Genomic DNA, 17962 nt, shown 5'->3' on the forward strand with positions numbered 1-17962 from the left:
GTGTTCGCCTTGAAAGTATAATACATGAGCATAGTAGTGGTTGACTTTAAAGCACGTGACGATGAATTCTCGTCACGTGATCGAGGAGACCACAGACTGATAGACCACTGTCCGGTCTGAGATAGCGCTGCTAGGTCGCTGTCCTTCACCGTTCAAGCTACAGCTGCTGATTTTTACATTTTCGTAATTCTTGTGAACGGCAATTATACCTTAGTTTTACTCGTCGCTAAGTTCATTGCTGATTTCATAAGCACCCGTCGCTTCTAGAGGTGAAGATGAACGAGTTATATTAACCAGTAATCCAAGGACAAGAATGCATTCACCCCTGATTTGGCCTACCATACTCCGATAAGGCACCAATATCACCTATCAAATTCAAATTAGTCACCTGGATGTTTTCCTGACAAACTGAAACCTCTTTCAAGGACAAGATTTTCCTAGTAAATGGTTCAATTACCTTGAAACTGGAGCCGAATTTCTCAAGTAAAAACTTTCCTCAAGCTCGTATTTGTTCCACTTAAAGCCTGGGCTACGGTTTGAGGAAAGTAAAAATAATGCTCTCGATATTATATTTGAGTTTCAAGGTGACTGAACCTTTTATTAGTAAACAAAAAATATCATTCACGTAGATGACTCATTCCATTGGGACCTTTATAGACGATGTTTTAGTCAACAAATGAGATAAATTGTGATTGGTTAAACTCTACTTTTTCTATATTTTCAAACCAGCTTGAGATTCCTTGCGAATTTTATTTTACAATTGACTATGATATTGTCAAAATTTTATTTAAATTTGATGAGATCGAAGTTCTCCTACCAGAGCCAAACTATTGAGATTAATTTTATTAGATTACTTGCTACAATATTGCAGATGGAGACTTTCCTCAGACACTAGCCAAACTTGAATATCCATGTATTATTTATACTATACGTTTTCAACATTTAAAAAATATATGAACTATATTTCATACAAATGAATAGTCTTATTAAAAATTTTCAAGTTGTCAAGGAAAAAACCATAAAATATCTACATATGGTTAGAGTACAATAAGTCAATCATTAACCGGTAAGAATATTCAATTATTAAATTTCGACAACTTTTGGAATGTTGAAAACTCATCATACAGTTGACTCTTATTTTAATGAAGGAGTCATGATGACACAGAATGAACAAAAATGCTAAATGGAAATGGAATATTTGTTTTGAAATCAGTCTGTTGTTACCTCCCAAATCATTATAATTATTAATTGTGAATCGATGCATGGAAATTAATTAACAAGGATATGCCTTCATTATACACGATGTTGTCAGTTTGGTTATTTTGCTATAGTGAATCAATCACTAATTAACATTTAGAATTCATTCTCACACATGTCAAACAAGGAAAAAATTTACATCACAAACAACATAATACACCACATTTGTATTCCATTTACCATACTCCATAATCTATCAGCATTTTTTGCAATAGCATGAAATAAATGTCATGGCCCTTCCAAACATTTTTCAGTTTTGATTCCAGACAAATGCGGATGAATTTACATGAAGGTCGTACTTTTAGTATCCAAATTTATAGACGACATATTCCATTCATTTAATCACCTTCACGCGTAAAATGCATAACTCCATACGTGGAAGATATACAGACTGATTAAGAAGGATACCTAGGTTAGTAGTAGCCTACCATGTGTAGTGTCAAAATTAATTGAGATAACACGGACTCATTAACGAAGTTCGCTGTTGACAGAAATAAACTTCAGTAGTTTCAGCTCAAATCATACAAAATGTAGCCCATTTATATATATCTTCAATGTATTAATTGATTCAGAATAGCAGTGTGCGATTATTCTAAAGGTCCAATTGCTAAGCGACTACTCTAGCCGTGCTGTATTCACAGCTGCAGCTCAATAAACAGTAATAGACTACAGCCGTTAATACAGTGCGACAATAGCCACGTGGCTAGAGTCGTCACTTGGGAATTAAACCTCAAGGAGCAAGAGATTACGATACTCTATTTTCAAGCTCTGGATTAGGACAGTTCTACCTCAGAATGAACAATCTAGAAGTTTTCTCTAGTTCTACACTATCACTTTCCACCACGCCAGTCAAATCTATCTGGCATTTATGCTCAGCGTTGTAACGCAGGTAAACAATAGCTTTCAATTAAAATATACAGAAACAATCCCAAGATTATAAACTTGATAATCAGATACAGCTGACATATATCACAAGTAGACTTAATTAAACGTATCTGCAGACCACGAATATTTTTAAACACACCAATAATATTCATGTCCCCAATTATCCCCAAGATGTTAGATTTTCATCGATGTTGCTTGATTTACTCGTATAGCACTGGCTTATTTTTATCGAAAAGTATCATTTTCAAGAGTCAAGGTTTGTGACCAGTCTAAAAACAAGCAGCTCGATGTTGTAACTCACGTCAAAAAAGCCGTTCTCACGACAATCAGGTATCGAAAGTCACCGAAATCTTAATATCATTTACACCAATTGATAAAAGTGCAAGTGTAGTTGTTAAATCTTCAAACTAATGTTAAACTGGAAACCAAATCTGTGTACTGCTTTACCATTGACATAAATAAGTTATAATTTCATTTTCAAGATGTCAATTACTTTCTTTATTGATTTATTTCTGTCAATTTTCAACTCAAATTGACAAGTCACTTGGGATCACCATTAATTTACAACCCTCATTTCTTTAATTCAATAAAATTTAAGATAACTTAAATTTCATGACACTAAAGTCTTCCTGAGAATTTCAACTTCAAAATAATAAAGGCCGGCTTCCGAGCTCGGGATTTAGATAAGTTCTAGACTTTAAACAGATGGAGTCAGAAAATTGGCTTTCCGAAACGTAGTCGCAGTCCACGTTTAAAGTGAATTTCGAAAAACTAGAAAATTGAACACAAAATAAAATAAAGAGAAAATAGAGTAAATTTTCAGAGTAAATTTTGAATTATTTAGGAATGTTTCATTTCGTCAAGGAAAAACGTTTTCGCCCCACTTGGATGTAATGAGCTGGTTTTCGTGCGTCATATTATGGAGGCCGAAAGTGATTGTTTTCTGACCAGGCCGGTAAAATTTTTACGGCCCTAGGGCTGTAAAATAACCTTGAAGTCAACTGATTCTAATTTGATGTGAACGTGTTTATAAAATAGTTTATGAAACTGAATCAGTTTATGCTTCTAGAATTGAATAAAGTATTTTGCAATAAGATACTAGTGCTTAATAAACAATTATTCTCATATTATATATTGTTTATTTTTCTGTGTGGCGAAAAATAGTGTTCGCACCACGGGCAAAAATGTTTTTCCGACTCTCAATCTTTTCTAGTCCTCAGCCTTCGGCCTCGGACTTGAAAACCGACTTCAAATCGGAAAAATCTCATTTTCGGCCCTAGGTGCGAAATATACTATTCCAATTATAGAAATGAGAAAATAAAGATTATCATAAAAACTGCTACTAAGCCCCGTTTCGGAAAGCCAATTTTCTCACTCGAGCTGTTTAAATTCTAGAACTTAGCTAAATCCTGATCTCGGAAACCGGCTAAATCTTCTCGATTCCAATTCTAATCCTGATACTGATCCATATTCAATTAGATTTTCGGTGGGATTACTCAAACCAATTTGAAAGTGATCAATCATCTTCCAAATCAGATGATATAATTATTGAATGAAAAAGACTAAGAAATTGTCAAAAAACCACAGATTTATTGATACTTAGATAGACCGGTTTCGGTTATTACACCATTGTCAATCTCTGATAAACCTATTTTGATTCTGACAAACTATAAACTCCCTCATTTGACAGGTTATTAGAAAACGAACCCATCATGGTCGAAGACATAACACTACTCCATCAAACAGAATAATTCATTTATTCCTCATAATTAATACCAATAGTTCATAATAATTAATTATTTATTTTTAAATTTATTTATTGCTTAAAGGCACACAATCATTCATTAAAAAAAATCAATCTTAAGAGAATTATATCATCTTTTTTTGTGCAGTTGAGAAGTTGATATTGTGGTAATTATCATATTGAATGAAAAAGACTAAGGAATTGCCAAAAAACTCAGATTTATTGATCTAAATCAATCTAAGGTCTTTCTAAGTATCAAATAAATCTGTGGTTTTTTGACAATTTATTAGTCTTTTTCATTCAATATGAATAATTATCACAATATCAACTTCTCAACTGCACAAATTGTGCTCACTATAACCTTAGTGTCCGGTTTCCCAATGTTTCCCATTGGGACTATATACGAGGTGGAACTACCCTTGGGTCCCACCATTAAAAGCCATACGCTAATAATAATAAAAAAAACTGCACAAAAAAGTTGATATAATTCTCTTAAGATTGAATTTTTTTAATGGATGATTGTGTGCCTTTAAGCAATAAATAAATTAAAAATAAATAACTAATTATTATGAATTATTAGTATTAATGTTGAGGAATAAATGAATTATTATGTTTGATGGAGTAGTGTTATGTCTTCGACCATGATGGGTTCGTTTTCTAATAACCTGTCCAATGAGGGAGTTTATAGTGAGCTACCAGAAGTGGTAATAGCTGGAAAATTATTATGAATGGTATTCTATTCACTTTTCCTGTTCAACTATAAACTGGTTTACTAATTAGAATCAGTTTCAATCAAGTTGAATTAACTAATCAGCGTACACTTTATTCCTCCTACAAAAATACTTGTATTTTTTTAAAGAGCATCAATTTATAAACCGTTTTATAAAAAATATGAAAACAGTAGCTGATACAGTGAGTTTATTGATTGAAATTAAACAAAAATTAAACAAGTTTCCTACTGCAGTACTTACGTAGTAAGTCAAAAATTGTAAATCAAATTGACAAGACGTAAAGTAAGAAACTGCATTATCAACTTCACAATTTGTAATCAAATACGAGATTATAAAATTGAGTGAGGAACGGTGTGTTAAAGATCAATGAAATCCTAATTAATTATGATGCTCGGGTACATTTCATTTATCAGCTAATCACAACATTTTTTCAAGCCTTAAAACCTCCATAAACGTTACTCGTTTTACCTTTCAAATACATCAAATTAACCTTTTCAATGTGAACTTGAAAGAGGCATTGTTTTTAGCACTTTCATTTCAAATATCTCGTTATAAATATTTAACATTTTCAATTCTATTTCGAAGTATATTTCACACAAATATAAGTAAACTCTTTCTTAACAAAGATGCATTTTCAGAAATTGATTCAATCTTCTGCCATATCAAAATTAAGTTCTATAACATTTCAGAATATACGTTTATGAGAGTTTCTGTTGGTTTTACGGCCCAAGGGAGTATCTCAAGAGTGTGCAGTAGTAGTCGGGTTATAAATTCAGTCCCATAAGATCAATGTAAAAACAGTCAAATCATCCATTATTTTGCAACACATGAAGTCTACATTGGATCTTCTTTAAAAAATGCATTGGATGAAGAAGTTGATCTAGCAGGGCAATGGCTTTCTCAAATGTTAAATATTCCTACCAAAAATATTTAAAAAACGTCTTCATTTCAAGTGACTTATTTTTCTGGTATTATAGAATTATTTGAAAATCGAAAAAGCAATTTCCCTGGAGAATTGAATTTCTTTCCAATTACATAAAGAACGTGTATTTCTGTCCATAAATAAGGGCGCTATGTGTTCCAAAAGATTTTTTCTCTTGAAGGTGCTACCACTTCTCTTAAGAGAAGCGATTGGCTCCAAAATCATACTCAGACTAGGGAAAACAGTCCCAAAAATGGTAATGACGCTATTCGGTGATCATAACTAAAACTTGACAACAATGCTCATTAAACCAATGCTGACTTCTTGACATGAATCGCCCTATACAAGTACGGTATCGTTCAGAGATCTTTCACACAAGTTAAATGATTTAGTAATCTCTATGTTTATGGAATAAAATCAGTATTACTATCGAGGATAATTAGACCAATTTTGATTGATTGAAGATTCAATTTTTGTTTGATTTGCAGGTAGCCCGGTTAGAGGATTGAAGTGCTACCAGTGCACAACTGTCTACAGTCCAACCATGCCTAATGAGACAGAGGTGCATCTATGCTCCAAGTTCGATCAATCGGACAAATATGAAGTCGATTGTCCATACTCGACGTTCTGTATGAAAAAGACATTTCAACTGGAACTGCAATATGGAAGTAAGTGACTACAAGCTTAGTCTAGATTAATTGCTATTTCGTTCACTTTTTACCAACCTACTTAATCAACTGCCAACCCAAATCTTGATTGAACACTCATGGCTCAAAATTCTCATACATTCAAACTCGAACTGCAATAAGAAAGAACGTGACACAAATATTCCCTAAATTCATTACAAGAGCAAATTCAATTCCTACAGAGCTCATATTACTGTGTTGATATTCCTACAGTAACCATAACTTCCGTCAAAAACTCCCTACCAATAAAAGTCATACGAATATTATTATTATTTAGTAACCATAGACCAGTAAAATACCAGTAACCATTCAGCTTCTTTTGCTGAGAATGATGCCCATATGATCTCCAGTCTTTTGGGTGGGTAATGAGACGGGTGATGATGATGATAGATGAGTAGATCTACAGCTATAGGTGAGTTCCGGACCACCGGGAAGCAAATTTTAAGACTCTAAATGGTAATTGGAGAAGTTCGGATCTTAAAGTGGTCGGTCATCCTTACAACGGGAGTAGCAGGCGCATGATTCTTGAATTTATAAATACAATAAATACAATATTTAAAACTTACAATAAAAACTCTTAATATTATAACACAGATGAATATTATTATAGCTGATCAGCGCGACTACGAAGCTAATCGCATGTGAAACAAGTGTTTATAAATGGGATACAAAATATAATTGCATTTGAATCCAATTTCTGTTAATATAATTCATGAGAATTAATATAATTCTGTTAATATAATTCATGAGAATGCACATGTGATGAGTTTGACTAACCTACCCTATGATAAGTTTTGATACTTTAATAATTTGAAGAATAAAAATTAATTTGTTTCGATCAACTACATTCGAATCGAATCATTTCCACTCGAAATGAGTTTCAATAGATATAAATCAGAAAGAGCCACGTATATAACCCACTCAAATCTTACAAGCAAGCAGACTGAGAAAAGCTGGTACTGTATTAGGTTTAAGCCAAAAAGAATTGATTCTATACAGGCAAAACAGAACCAGATTTGCAACACTTCTTCAACTGACATATACACTTTCAGCCTATCATGATGCGTCTACAACATAGTGTATGGTTCATCACCGAATAGTTAAAAGCTGGATTCACACATATCAGTAATCAGTGTAAGTATCCAGTACAGTGTAAATATAATTCCCACGAGTTCTAATTCGACTATTGCCACTCAGCCCGGTCGAGTGAATATGAATAATACCATTTGAACTTATGGGAATTATATTTTCACAGTTGTGAGCGAATTCAGCTTAGAAACCCGTGATTGATTTCAGATAAAATTGAATACGGGCTATTTCTACGGAATTAAATTTCCATGATTATTAATTTGAAAAGTGATTCTTAATGTTTCCAATAGCAAGATTTGTTTATTTTAGCAATATTGAGGAGCACCATTCATTGCTGGAAATTTGTTTCTAATTATTTTTGTCTATGCAATATTATTATTATAATTAGAGTGTGGCAAAAACACACAGATATTACAGTTATTTACAGAGATATTCAGGTCACTGACCTTTCTCAGCTTGATATATTAAACAAATAAATAACTTATTCAACTATTTAAGCTTTAACATACACACAAATATATTATGAACAATAAAATGTTATGAAAAATGTCATTCAACTCATAAACACTGCTATATTGAGTGAGAAAATGATAATTTCAGAAATGTAATGCTACTTATTGACTTCCATTTCTCAAGTTGTTTTAGAATCAACTGAGTATCGAGGATATATTATTCAGATGTAATGTTGAAATCTTATGGAATGATTATCAATAAAGAATTATTACTGTCTTTTCAAAAACTTTGTACTAGACACTTGGCAATAATTAAATCGATTTTTTCATTTTAAAAAGAGCATTTGTGAAGTACGGTCAATCATTTCACGGTCAAATATATCGGCAGACTCGTTGGCGATGAATGGTGAGTACATCTGGTCTGAACCGTCCAGACCAATATGCCAATAACTTAGTGATAACAGCGTTTAGATGAAGAATAGAATCAAAACTATCACTCGATGTGATAAAAGATTTTCAAAGTTGAGTTTCCCTCGGTAATGTTTCCCATTAATATTGCAGATATAGTCCAATATTTTAATTTTAAAGCCAAACAATTTTAAACAGATGTTATTCTCATGGTAATTATACAGAAGATGTACAGAGATTCAGTCAATATTATTTCTGAATATTTTTTATTCTTTTACAACTAGAATTTCACTTTCATGTGTTCCATCTCAGATGACTGAAATTATTTTTTTTAATGTAGTTATATATATCATTATGATTTTCAATAAATGCTAATTCAATTAATTTCTACAACAGTATTGAATTTTGACAGCTCCAAGTAAGAACATCATTTCCCAACTGTGTTCTGACTCATTCTAAGTACTGAGCACTGACCTAATATTATTTTGTAAGTAATGATAATCAATGTAATGATCATCAAAAGTGTTATAATTTCGGTTGCATGACTTTTCGATCAACCTATACCAAGTGACTAGAGTTTTTCATTAAATAACACAATATTACTATTACCAATTCATTTCCTAATACTTTGTTGATTTCAATTCATTTTCTCACACAAAATCTCATTTTCGTGTATAGAAAAAGGGCAGGGAGACATGAAAAATTAATATCACTCGTCATTTAATGGGTGTGATCTGTAAGTGCGATATCTCAAAAGTGCCAATATTTCAACCTTTTGTAGTTTTTATTATATAAATTATCAACAAATTTTAGATAATATCAACATATTGCCATTTAAAAGCCAAAAACTAACCTCTCCAACCTTTCCTGTTACCTTTAAAACCTAATTGAACAGAGCTTTTTAGGTTTATTCATCAAGTTCAGAAGCTAGATTCTTTATTCTTTATTGGTTCATACAATAAGTACATCATCAAAATGATAGGGAGAGAAAAAATAAGGTAACCTTCTGCTATTCCTCTCCCAAATTTAGAAAAGGTTACACATAGTCTGAAATAGGTCTTGTAGTTGTTCACTTCACAAAATTTTCAGTCCTTAATTATTTTCATAAAGTAAATTTTTAAATTTAGATGCTTCAAAACCAAAAATAGAAGACATATTCCACATTATGATCACTAAAATAGGAAATATTCACAAATATACTAAATAACTTTGCAGGACCAAAAATTAAACTTAATATTCTGTTACTTAAAATTACTTAATATTCAGGTTATTTTCATACACTGGACAAATTTTAACTCGCAGTTCTGAGGCACTGCCCAATTAATTTGCTACTTAATTCAACCTTATGTTTATTTGCTCATACAATATCTCATTTTTGTGCACAGAAATAGTGCAGGGAGAAGCGAGAAACTGCGCCGCGCAGAAGCGTCAACAACAAGTGTTCAAAGACGGCAAGTGGCAGCAGCACAGCTCCATAGACGAGCACATCTACTCAGTGGGATGCGAGCAAGAAGAGACGCACGGTGTCAAATCATCAACGACCCAATACTGCTACTGCGACACCAATCTATGCAACGGCGGCGAGTCGACCAGGGAGCCCACGTCTATACACCACACTGACACAATGGCTGTAATATTCATCTTCAACGCTATCAAATACATTCAAAGTCTCAGGTAATGAATGGCGTTCTTTACCCATTTCAAGTGTTCGACTCAATGACTTGGTAATTGAAAATTGCCAACTCAAAGTGTCTTGACTCGATTTCAAGTGATCGACTTGGTAATTGAAAATTACCATTTCAAAGTGTCTTATCTCGTTTCAAGTGTTCGGCTTGGTAAATGAAAAGTACCAGTCAAGTGTTCTAAACTCGGAAAGTGTTCAACTTCTTGGTAATTGAGAATTTGTCAACTAAAATTGTTTGTAACTTGATTTCAAGTGATCAGTTTTTAACGTGTAGAGAATTATAAATCAAAGCTGCAAAACCGGGTTTCATAACGAGCTTTTAGATTATGAATTGGAAGAGTCCACTGAGATTCCAAATCCAAGAAATCCGAAGTACAGCAAAATGTACTAAGAAACAGGGCTTCAATTCCATCTCTGGGGTTTTGAAGAATTTCTAAAGATAAACCTCACCCAGATCTATTTACCAAACCAAATTGATTAAATTAACTTTTAAAATTAATTATTTGAAAAAATTATTTTTATAAAAGTTAGTTCTAGATTCAGTAAGTAGCATGCGCTTGGTCTGATAGTGGCAACCTGTATGTTAGAATAAACGTCTCGTTTCAGCTGTGAAAGGCGCATGCTGCTTCAATGTACATTTTTTTCTTTTTATAAGTTGCTGTCTTGAAGATACCAGATTGCTAATATTTTTAGCAATTACAGTCATGAGTTACAGTATTGTAGATACCGGAAATGGATATCGGAATTTGAACACGTCGAATCAAGAAAACAAATGCCACATAAAATAAGGGGTTGCATAATAATTCGTTATTTTTTCGTGCAGATCAGTTATTTCTCTTGCGAAAAAACAAATATTTCCAACTATATAAATTGATAATGAATACATTTAATTGTCGATTAAAATTTTTAACTATGGTAGACCTTAATTTTCTTACGTCATTAATACTAATGCAGTTTTTATGCTCAATTGTATTGTACAATCTGATGAAATATAAAACATTGAAAAAATAAGGCTAGTGCTAATTAACACTTTAAGTAGGAGTTGGCGAATATCCTGCATTAGGTGGAGCAATTGAAAAGCAACTGAATCCCAAGATTCATCGTTGGAAATATCTATATGAGACACATTAATACGCTTCTATACATATAATAAAAAAATGTATTTAGACGTGCTTATGATCGTCAAATTGTTATCTAATATGAATTATTATTACAAGTATTGTTAAGAATGAATTAGTTTTAAGTTCAGTGTTCAAAGTACACAACTTTTGGTTTATTTATTTATTCATTGAATAACAATTACAATAACGGGATGGAAAAATAGGCGCCAGCCCAAAACATCTTCTGATCCTAAATTTAGTCAAATTAAATGCAAATAGATGTACAATCTTCATTGCTCTTGAATAGTATAGATCTCTAAGATCTTTACCATTTTAGTTGAAATAGCTTGAAAGCTCATGCTGCTTACCCATGCTAGAATAAGGAAATTTCAATTTTTTGTAAATTAGATTGAGTGTACTGAGTTTTACAAGGTTTCTTTACAGCAAATGGGTTAATTTATGGCTTCAAAAGCAATATTTTTATTTTCAAATGCATGACATTTTTTATACTACAATCAATGAAAGTTTAAAAAGTTTACAAACAATATATTGTTACTGTGTTATCAAAATACCTTACCTTACCTGTGCCGATGAATATTCGAAGTAATTTTTAGTGATGAATTTAATAAGGTATTGGATTTAGCCTACAACCAGTAAAAATTCACATTATTTTGCACCAAAAAGCAAGTAGATATGAAAATCGACTCACCTGAGAATGATGCTCAACAAGAAAGAGAAAAACAACATCTTCCCGTCTCAGTCTAACAGCAGAATGAAGAGGATACGAAGTATTTCGTTTGAACATCTCATACAGAAGAGGTGCTCGCATATGGGCGAAATCTTCGCTACTAAAATCATCCTGAAATAATCATGCAAGATGTCAATCTTCCGTTTAAATATTACATTCTCCAAAATTACAGTTTCCAATTTCTACGATTAAAGAAGTAATCAAATAATATTTAAAAATAATAACACATTGAAATTGGAAATCTTCATTGAAAGTTTCGAATGTTTTTCATTTCTACAATCTATATTCATTTACACTCAGATTGCGTGTATTTTACACATTTATTCAGATACATCCAATAAATTCATATTAAGGAATTCAATGTGTAACAAATTTGACTTTAATAAATCCATACAACCTTCCCTAAAAATTACGAGATTGGCAGATTGTAATTGTTTATAATTTGGGTATATTGTTTTATTTATTGCGGATGATGCTCACATAAAGTTTTTGCTTGTGCGTAAGTGTAAAAACAAACAGACAGCGTAACGTAGCACAACATAGCACAGACGAACACAGCATAATCGAATACACACAGATAGCGCAGCGAAGCGTAGTTCATTGTAGGATATAGGCGGCCATAGAGTACATCACATCAGTATAGAGGATGACTTTGTTGAAAGCGGCTCGTATCAGTCTACGAAAATACCTTCAAATCAAATGTTATTGCCTCAAAATAATACATGAAAACAATACATTATATATCAGAAAAAACCTTCAGTGGCAGTTTTTGTTCAAGTGAATAATCACTTGAAGTCATAAGAGAATTATATCTAACAATGCTCCGTACCATATTAATGGTAGAACTATGATTATTGAAGAAGTTGATAATTTCAATGACTTAGGAGTAGCTTTTGATCACAAGCTCAATTTCTCTCTGCATGTTGGAAGGGTTGTCAATAAGGCATATCAGCAGCTGGGATTCATCATCAGAATATACATTTCAACAGTATGTCTGGGAACATGAGGTGAGTAAAGGTAGAAATAAATATGGTGAATATCACCACTTATTTCCAGTCCTCAGGAGTCTCGTTTTATGGATTGAACGAGAATGTCAATGACAACATTCGATTCAGTTTGTTGAGATAGTATTCCGAAAAGCACTTTTATTAAAAAGATCAGTGACGAGGCAAACACCTTGAAGATCAGTAGTTCCGTGTCCATTGTTCAAACAAGCACTGACATGTATCTGACTGCGATACCATGCGTTAACGCCACACCTACAAGTGGACAAGTGGGCACCTGCTGTTCGTATATCCTGTGAGGTGTTACACGCGAACCACTACATAACGGCACTGCCAAGTCGGTAGCCTAGTATCACAGAAGAGTTTAGCCTGTAGGAACCACCCAGAGGAACAACCCCAATTGATCTTGCACCTCGGTCGGGGCACTGCGCAGTTCCGGCGGTAAGTGGGTCGGGGGCCCGGACGTATCCTCTAACTAGTCTACAGGCCAGGAACAATACTCGTGGTTCCCAATTATTGTATTTGTCTCCAGGGTGGGCGCCTGCACGTCCACCACACAATAGGGGACGCTTTCGTGAAGAATCATCAGTGATAGGGTGCTTCTTTCGACATTCTATGATGCTACTTCCAGTGACGGAGGCGCTACCCATGTCCCACAGTCTGTCCTATGGGATTTTCGCATGCCTGCTAGTTCCAGAGACGGATGTGCCCTGATTCCCATAGTCTCACCCCTCACTGGCTAACCCCGAAACTCTTCACTAAGCCCAGCTACTCCCAGAGTCTGAGAGTTCAGGTGACTCGGCCAAGCCATGAACCTCCCATAGTCTGGAGCCTTCTTCAGCTATTCTGCCATAAGCCAGGCTACTTCCAGGGACACATATATCACGTGTGCTCTAGTTGGAGGTTTTCCCTTCACCATGAGAACCAGTACCTGGCTGGGGGATCCAGTACTTCCTGAGAAGGGGGCGAGGAACGAACTCCAATGGAGCTCAAGATCCAGCCTGATCCATCAGGGTCTAGTGTAACTCTCACATGACAGGTTGAAGGTGGTTGGGGGTTCGAACAAGCACTGACAGTACAGAAGAGTCTGCACTTGAATACGCTCCAATGCGCTATGAAAAAAACAAAATAGTTTGTTCCTCTGGGATCCCCTGCGCTGCGCTACGCTGCTATATTCCGGTATCACACAAGTATTTTTGATATTTAACAATGGATAGCTGTTTAGTACTAGTGTGTCTAACCTCCAATCATTGCATGCATTAGTTTTAAAAGATACGCTGTCTATTGCCCGGTTGCAGAGTCGCTACATAAAGTCACCCATAGCTAACAGAGCCATTAGTTAACAACTCGCCCATAAATAGATGTTCGTTGCACATGGTGCTTGTTTATCACAACACTGCTGTCTGCTCTGCTTATTATATTGTTGATGTTTGGAGGTTACGAATCGAAATCGTAAACTGCAGACTAATTTTTTTGTAATTATTTTCAGTTAAGTTAGTTTGAATTTTTGATAGCCAAATGAATGAATTGAGTAAAGTATGATTAGAGGTAGAAGTAAAAGGCGTGACTGATGTGTTTATTATTGTACAATATTAATTAAAAAAAAAAAAAATTTGACCAGAATTATTTTATTGCCTTCTGGCATTTTGATATATCTTGGAAGCAAAGCAGCCAGTTTACAAGATATATTTATAATGACTCTGCATACGGTGCTTACTATTAAAATGAATAATAATTGATTATTCAAATTTATTAAATTATACAATTTATTAAAAATTGTATTACATCTTCGTCCAAGCTACTCGAATAGTCAATGATATTTTATTCAGTTTATTTACACTCTATCTACAGTTTCAAATAGTTAACGTCATTAAAATATATAATCAACTATTATTATAATGTATGACCATTTTTGTTTGTCTTTTAGAACATGCAAATAAGTCAACATAACCTAAAATACACTTGGCGTGAATGTATAGTGGATTTAAAAGCACGATTTTGGGCATTTAAATGAAGAGCACTTTTAGTTATTGGTAGCCTCAGATGACGTCATCCGCCTGTAGGTTTTTCCTACGGAGCAATACCTAACAGAACGTCTCTGCAACGAAAAAGGCCGCGCAGTTAGCTATGAGTGATTTTATGGAACGACTCTGCAACCGGGCATTAGTGTTTTTAGACCAAGTAATGGAAAGAGTGCGTGGTTGACAGATGAGACGATTAAACATCCATGCCTACTGGCGGGATTCGAGCCCACGACCAGGCAGAGCGTAGCTGGCTGAAGTTGCAAGCCACAGACCACTACACCACGCCGGCCGGCAAGGTTTGGAGCCTCATTGTAATTGCAATTAGTGATCTACATTGCAAAGTTTGTGATGATTCATAATTACATATTATTATAGATACTATAAGTAACAATGAAATGAATTCAGTGGCCAATTAAAATAAAGAGTACAAACGTCATTTTTTGAAATTCACTTCGCTAAGAAATCACTCTCCAGAAAGTAGGATCATATGCAGAAAATGACTTTGTATACTGTATTTTTAAAATTACTTAGATTCTTACCCAATTAGCAGAAATGAGAGACGAGCAATGCTCCTTCAATGTTTCAGCACCAATTTCATCAGCAGTAGAGTAGAAGCGTACACAATTTTTGACATTAACAGATGCCATTAACGCTTTCTCACTCCTAGAAAAAAATTATTGTTTTCAGTTTGTACATTAGTCTCAAATATCATCATATTATTAAATGTCTACTTTACCTTATAGGGCTACTAAAATTATTGATAGAATAAAATGAATCAAGTACCGTTTTGAAATGTTTCGTGGTGAATAAATAAAACAATTCAAAAGTGTACATGATCATTTTTATCAAATTCTATCAATATTGAATGTCTCTGTAAATATATAGATTGTCTGATATGCACAATACATACTTTGCTTGGAAGAGATAAATAGAAAACTTTACTTGTCACAGAAACAGAACCTTAACAATCTGTAACACACGTATATTCGAAAAATAAAATCTAAACAATATTCCAAGATAACTTGAAATCCTAATGCAACAAATAAAATAGTATAATTATAATAAAAATTACTAGTACGTACCCTCTTTATACAAAAGGCAGTAAAGGCACTTTAAAGGCAGTTGACATATAGACTACAATAATAGACAACAGCTGTTTTCAGTTACATGTCGTCGCTTAGGAATCGCTCAGGAATTGCACCTTAAGAATGACTATACTGTAAGTCATTCTCAAGGTGTCGAAATCAACGAAAGTCAAATGAAATATACTTAGCTTGTGGTAGAAAACTGATTTTTCATATTCAAAACAATAAAATGTGAAATATAGTTTAAAACCGTATACTATTAGCTAATAAAGTATTTTAGTAGGGATACTTGAATTGTTTAATTATTATAAAAATAACTAGTACATACCCTCTTTATACTTTTTTATATTAACACAACTAGTTTCGAGCACTATAAGTATAAAAAAGTTTAAAGAGGGTACTAGTAATTTTTTAAATAATTAAACAATTCAGGTATCCCTACTAAAATACTCTATTAGCTAATAGTATACGGTTTTAAAGCTATATTTTACATTTTATTGTTTTGAATATGGAAAATCAGTTTTCTACCACAAGCTAAGTATATTTCATTTGACTTTCGTTGATTTCGAGACCTTGACAATGACTTACAGTATAGTCATTCTTAAGGTATTAACAGCTGTTGTCTATTACTGTATAATATTGTAGTCTATATGTCAACTACAACTATAAAAACAAAAATGCATTGTACATAATATGATACATAACATAACAATACTGAATATATACAAATACGAGTAACAGGAATAGCAGCATTTACATAGATAGCACAATTTACAGAATCCAACATACAGAACACAATACTGAGTAGAGCAGGTTGGCAGCCTTTGAATGGAACACTCATTCATTGCAGTCTTTAAAGTACTCATTCATTGAATAATATGCTCTCTCTACTAATTTACTCTTCACAAATTTCTTGAACTCAATTACTGAGTTCTCTTCAACAACTAAGGAAATACGGTTGTGAATTCAAATTAAATTAAGAAGAATTTGCAGGATTATATGTAAAATGAATTACTTTTACTACAGAGAAGAGCTGAATGTGGCTCGAGAGACTTTCCATCGAATCAATTAATTCATAAATTGATTAATTCGAATTTATAAAATTAAATTGAGAAGAATTTGCCGGATTTTATGTAAAATGAATTACTTTTACTACAGTGAAGAGCTGAATGTGGCTCAAGAGACTTTTCGTCAAATCAATTAATTCATAAATTGATTAATTCGAATTTATAAAAATTATTAATGACTAAATGTGATGTAAACGTGGAAAAAGTCCATTGCAATAGAAATAGTGATGAAAATTGAGAACAGAAATGAAGAATGTCGAGTACTTACTTGGAAACCACTTCCTCAAGTTTGAAATCATTTGCGGTTTTCATGAGCGAAAGCGTAAAATCATCCCCTTTAGAAAAGTCAATTTGATCAGTGTAGACCCATTTCAGTACAGCAGAACCGACATCTTTCCCAAGATGACTCCAATCTGAAAAATTGTCATTTTTATTTAGAAACAGCCTGACAATGTAGAGGTTGAAAGTTTTTTGTTTTTCAATTAATATTATTTTCTAATATTGAGAAGTTGAAGTGATTGAAAGTTTAAAAGTGGATTATTAATTTCAACGATTGGTATTTGAGAACCAACTTTCTAGAAGAGCTTACGCATGATATGGAACGTCTAATAGACACAGATGACTTCTCCATAGCATTCCATTTTCATACGTTATCTTATAAAGTTGTATAACAGATATTGATGAATTGGATCTTCTCAAATAATATGAATGACGAATGGATAAACGCAAAATATATTGTAAGATGATTTGGCGTTTCTTGGGTAGCAACTATTCAGTAGCTGCTAACCCGTATCAGATCATTTCTGCCTACAAAAGAAACAGTAATTGTATTCTAGTATTGGAGATAGTGATAGAAATCATTAGTATCCTGTTTAGTAGTAGTAGTAGTAGTAGTAGTAGTAGAAGAAGATGTAATAGAGAGCTCGTTGACAACCTAACCTAAAGAAATCAATACTTGAGAATCCACGTAGTGGAAACAAACAGCTTCTCCAGCTAAATGGGATAATTTCGATCACCCAACATACAAACCTGACTTAGACATGGCTTTGAGGGCAGAGCTTGCAAATTATTGAGGA

At 33.4% G+C, this 17962-nt stretch overlaps 2 protein-coding genes across 2 annotated transcripts in view; one reads left to right on the forward strand and one right to left on the reverse strand.

Moving 5' to 3' along the window:
- LOC111045176 overlaps positions 1 to 10694 on the forward strand; it is a 28031-nt gene extending 17337 nt beyond the window's left edge. The window contains exons 2-3 of the mRNA XM_022330501.2: positions 6028 to 6207; positions 9560 to 10694. Coding sequence (XP_022186193.1) covers positions 6028 to 6207; positions 9560 to 9852 — 473 coding nt within the window. The 3' untranslated portion in view covers positions 9853 to 10694. The remainder of the gene's footprint in view (positions 1 to 6027; positions 6208 to 9559) is intronic.
- Positions 1 to 17962, reverse strand: part of LOC111045175 (rabankyrin-5) — a 116314-nt gene that overhangs the window by 85642 nt on the left and 12710 nt on the right. Inside the window, exons 4-6 of the mRNA XM_039442575.1 lie at positions 17155 to 17299; positions 15274 to 15397; positions 11668 to 11817 (exon numbers count right to left, since the gene is read on the reverse strand). Of these exons, the coding sequence (XP_039298509.1) occupies positions 11668 to 11817; positions 15274 to 15397; positions 17155 to 17299 (419 nt within the window). The remainder of the gene's footprint in view (positions 1 to 11667; positions 11818 to 15273; positions 15398 to 17154; positions 17300 to 17962) is intronic.

Source organism: Nilaparvata lugens, chromosome X (assembly GCF_014356525.2).
Source record: "Nilaparvata lugens isolate BPH chromosome X, ASM1435652v1, whole genome shotgun sequence".
Classification (NCBI taxonomy): domain Eukaryota; kingdom Metazoa; phylum Arthropoda; class Insecta; order Hemiptera; family Delphacidae; genus Nilaparvata; species Nilaparvata lugens.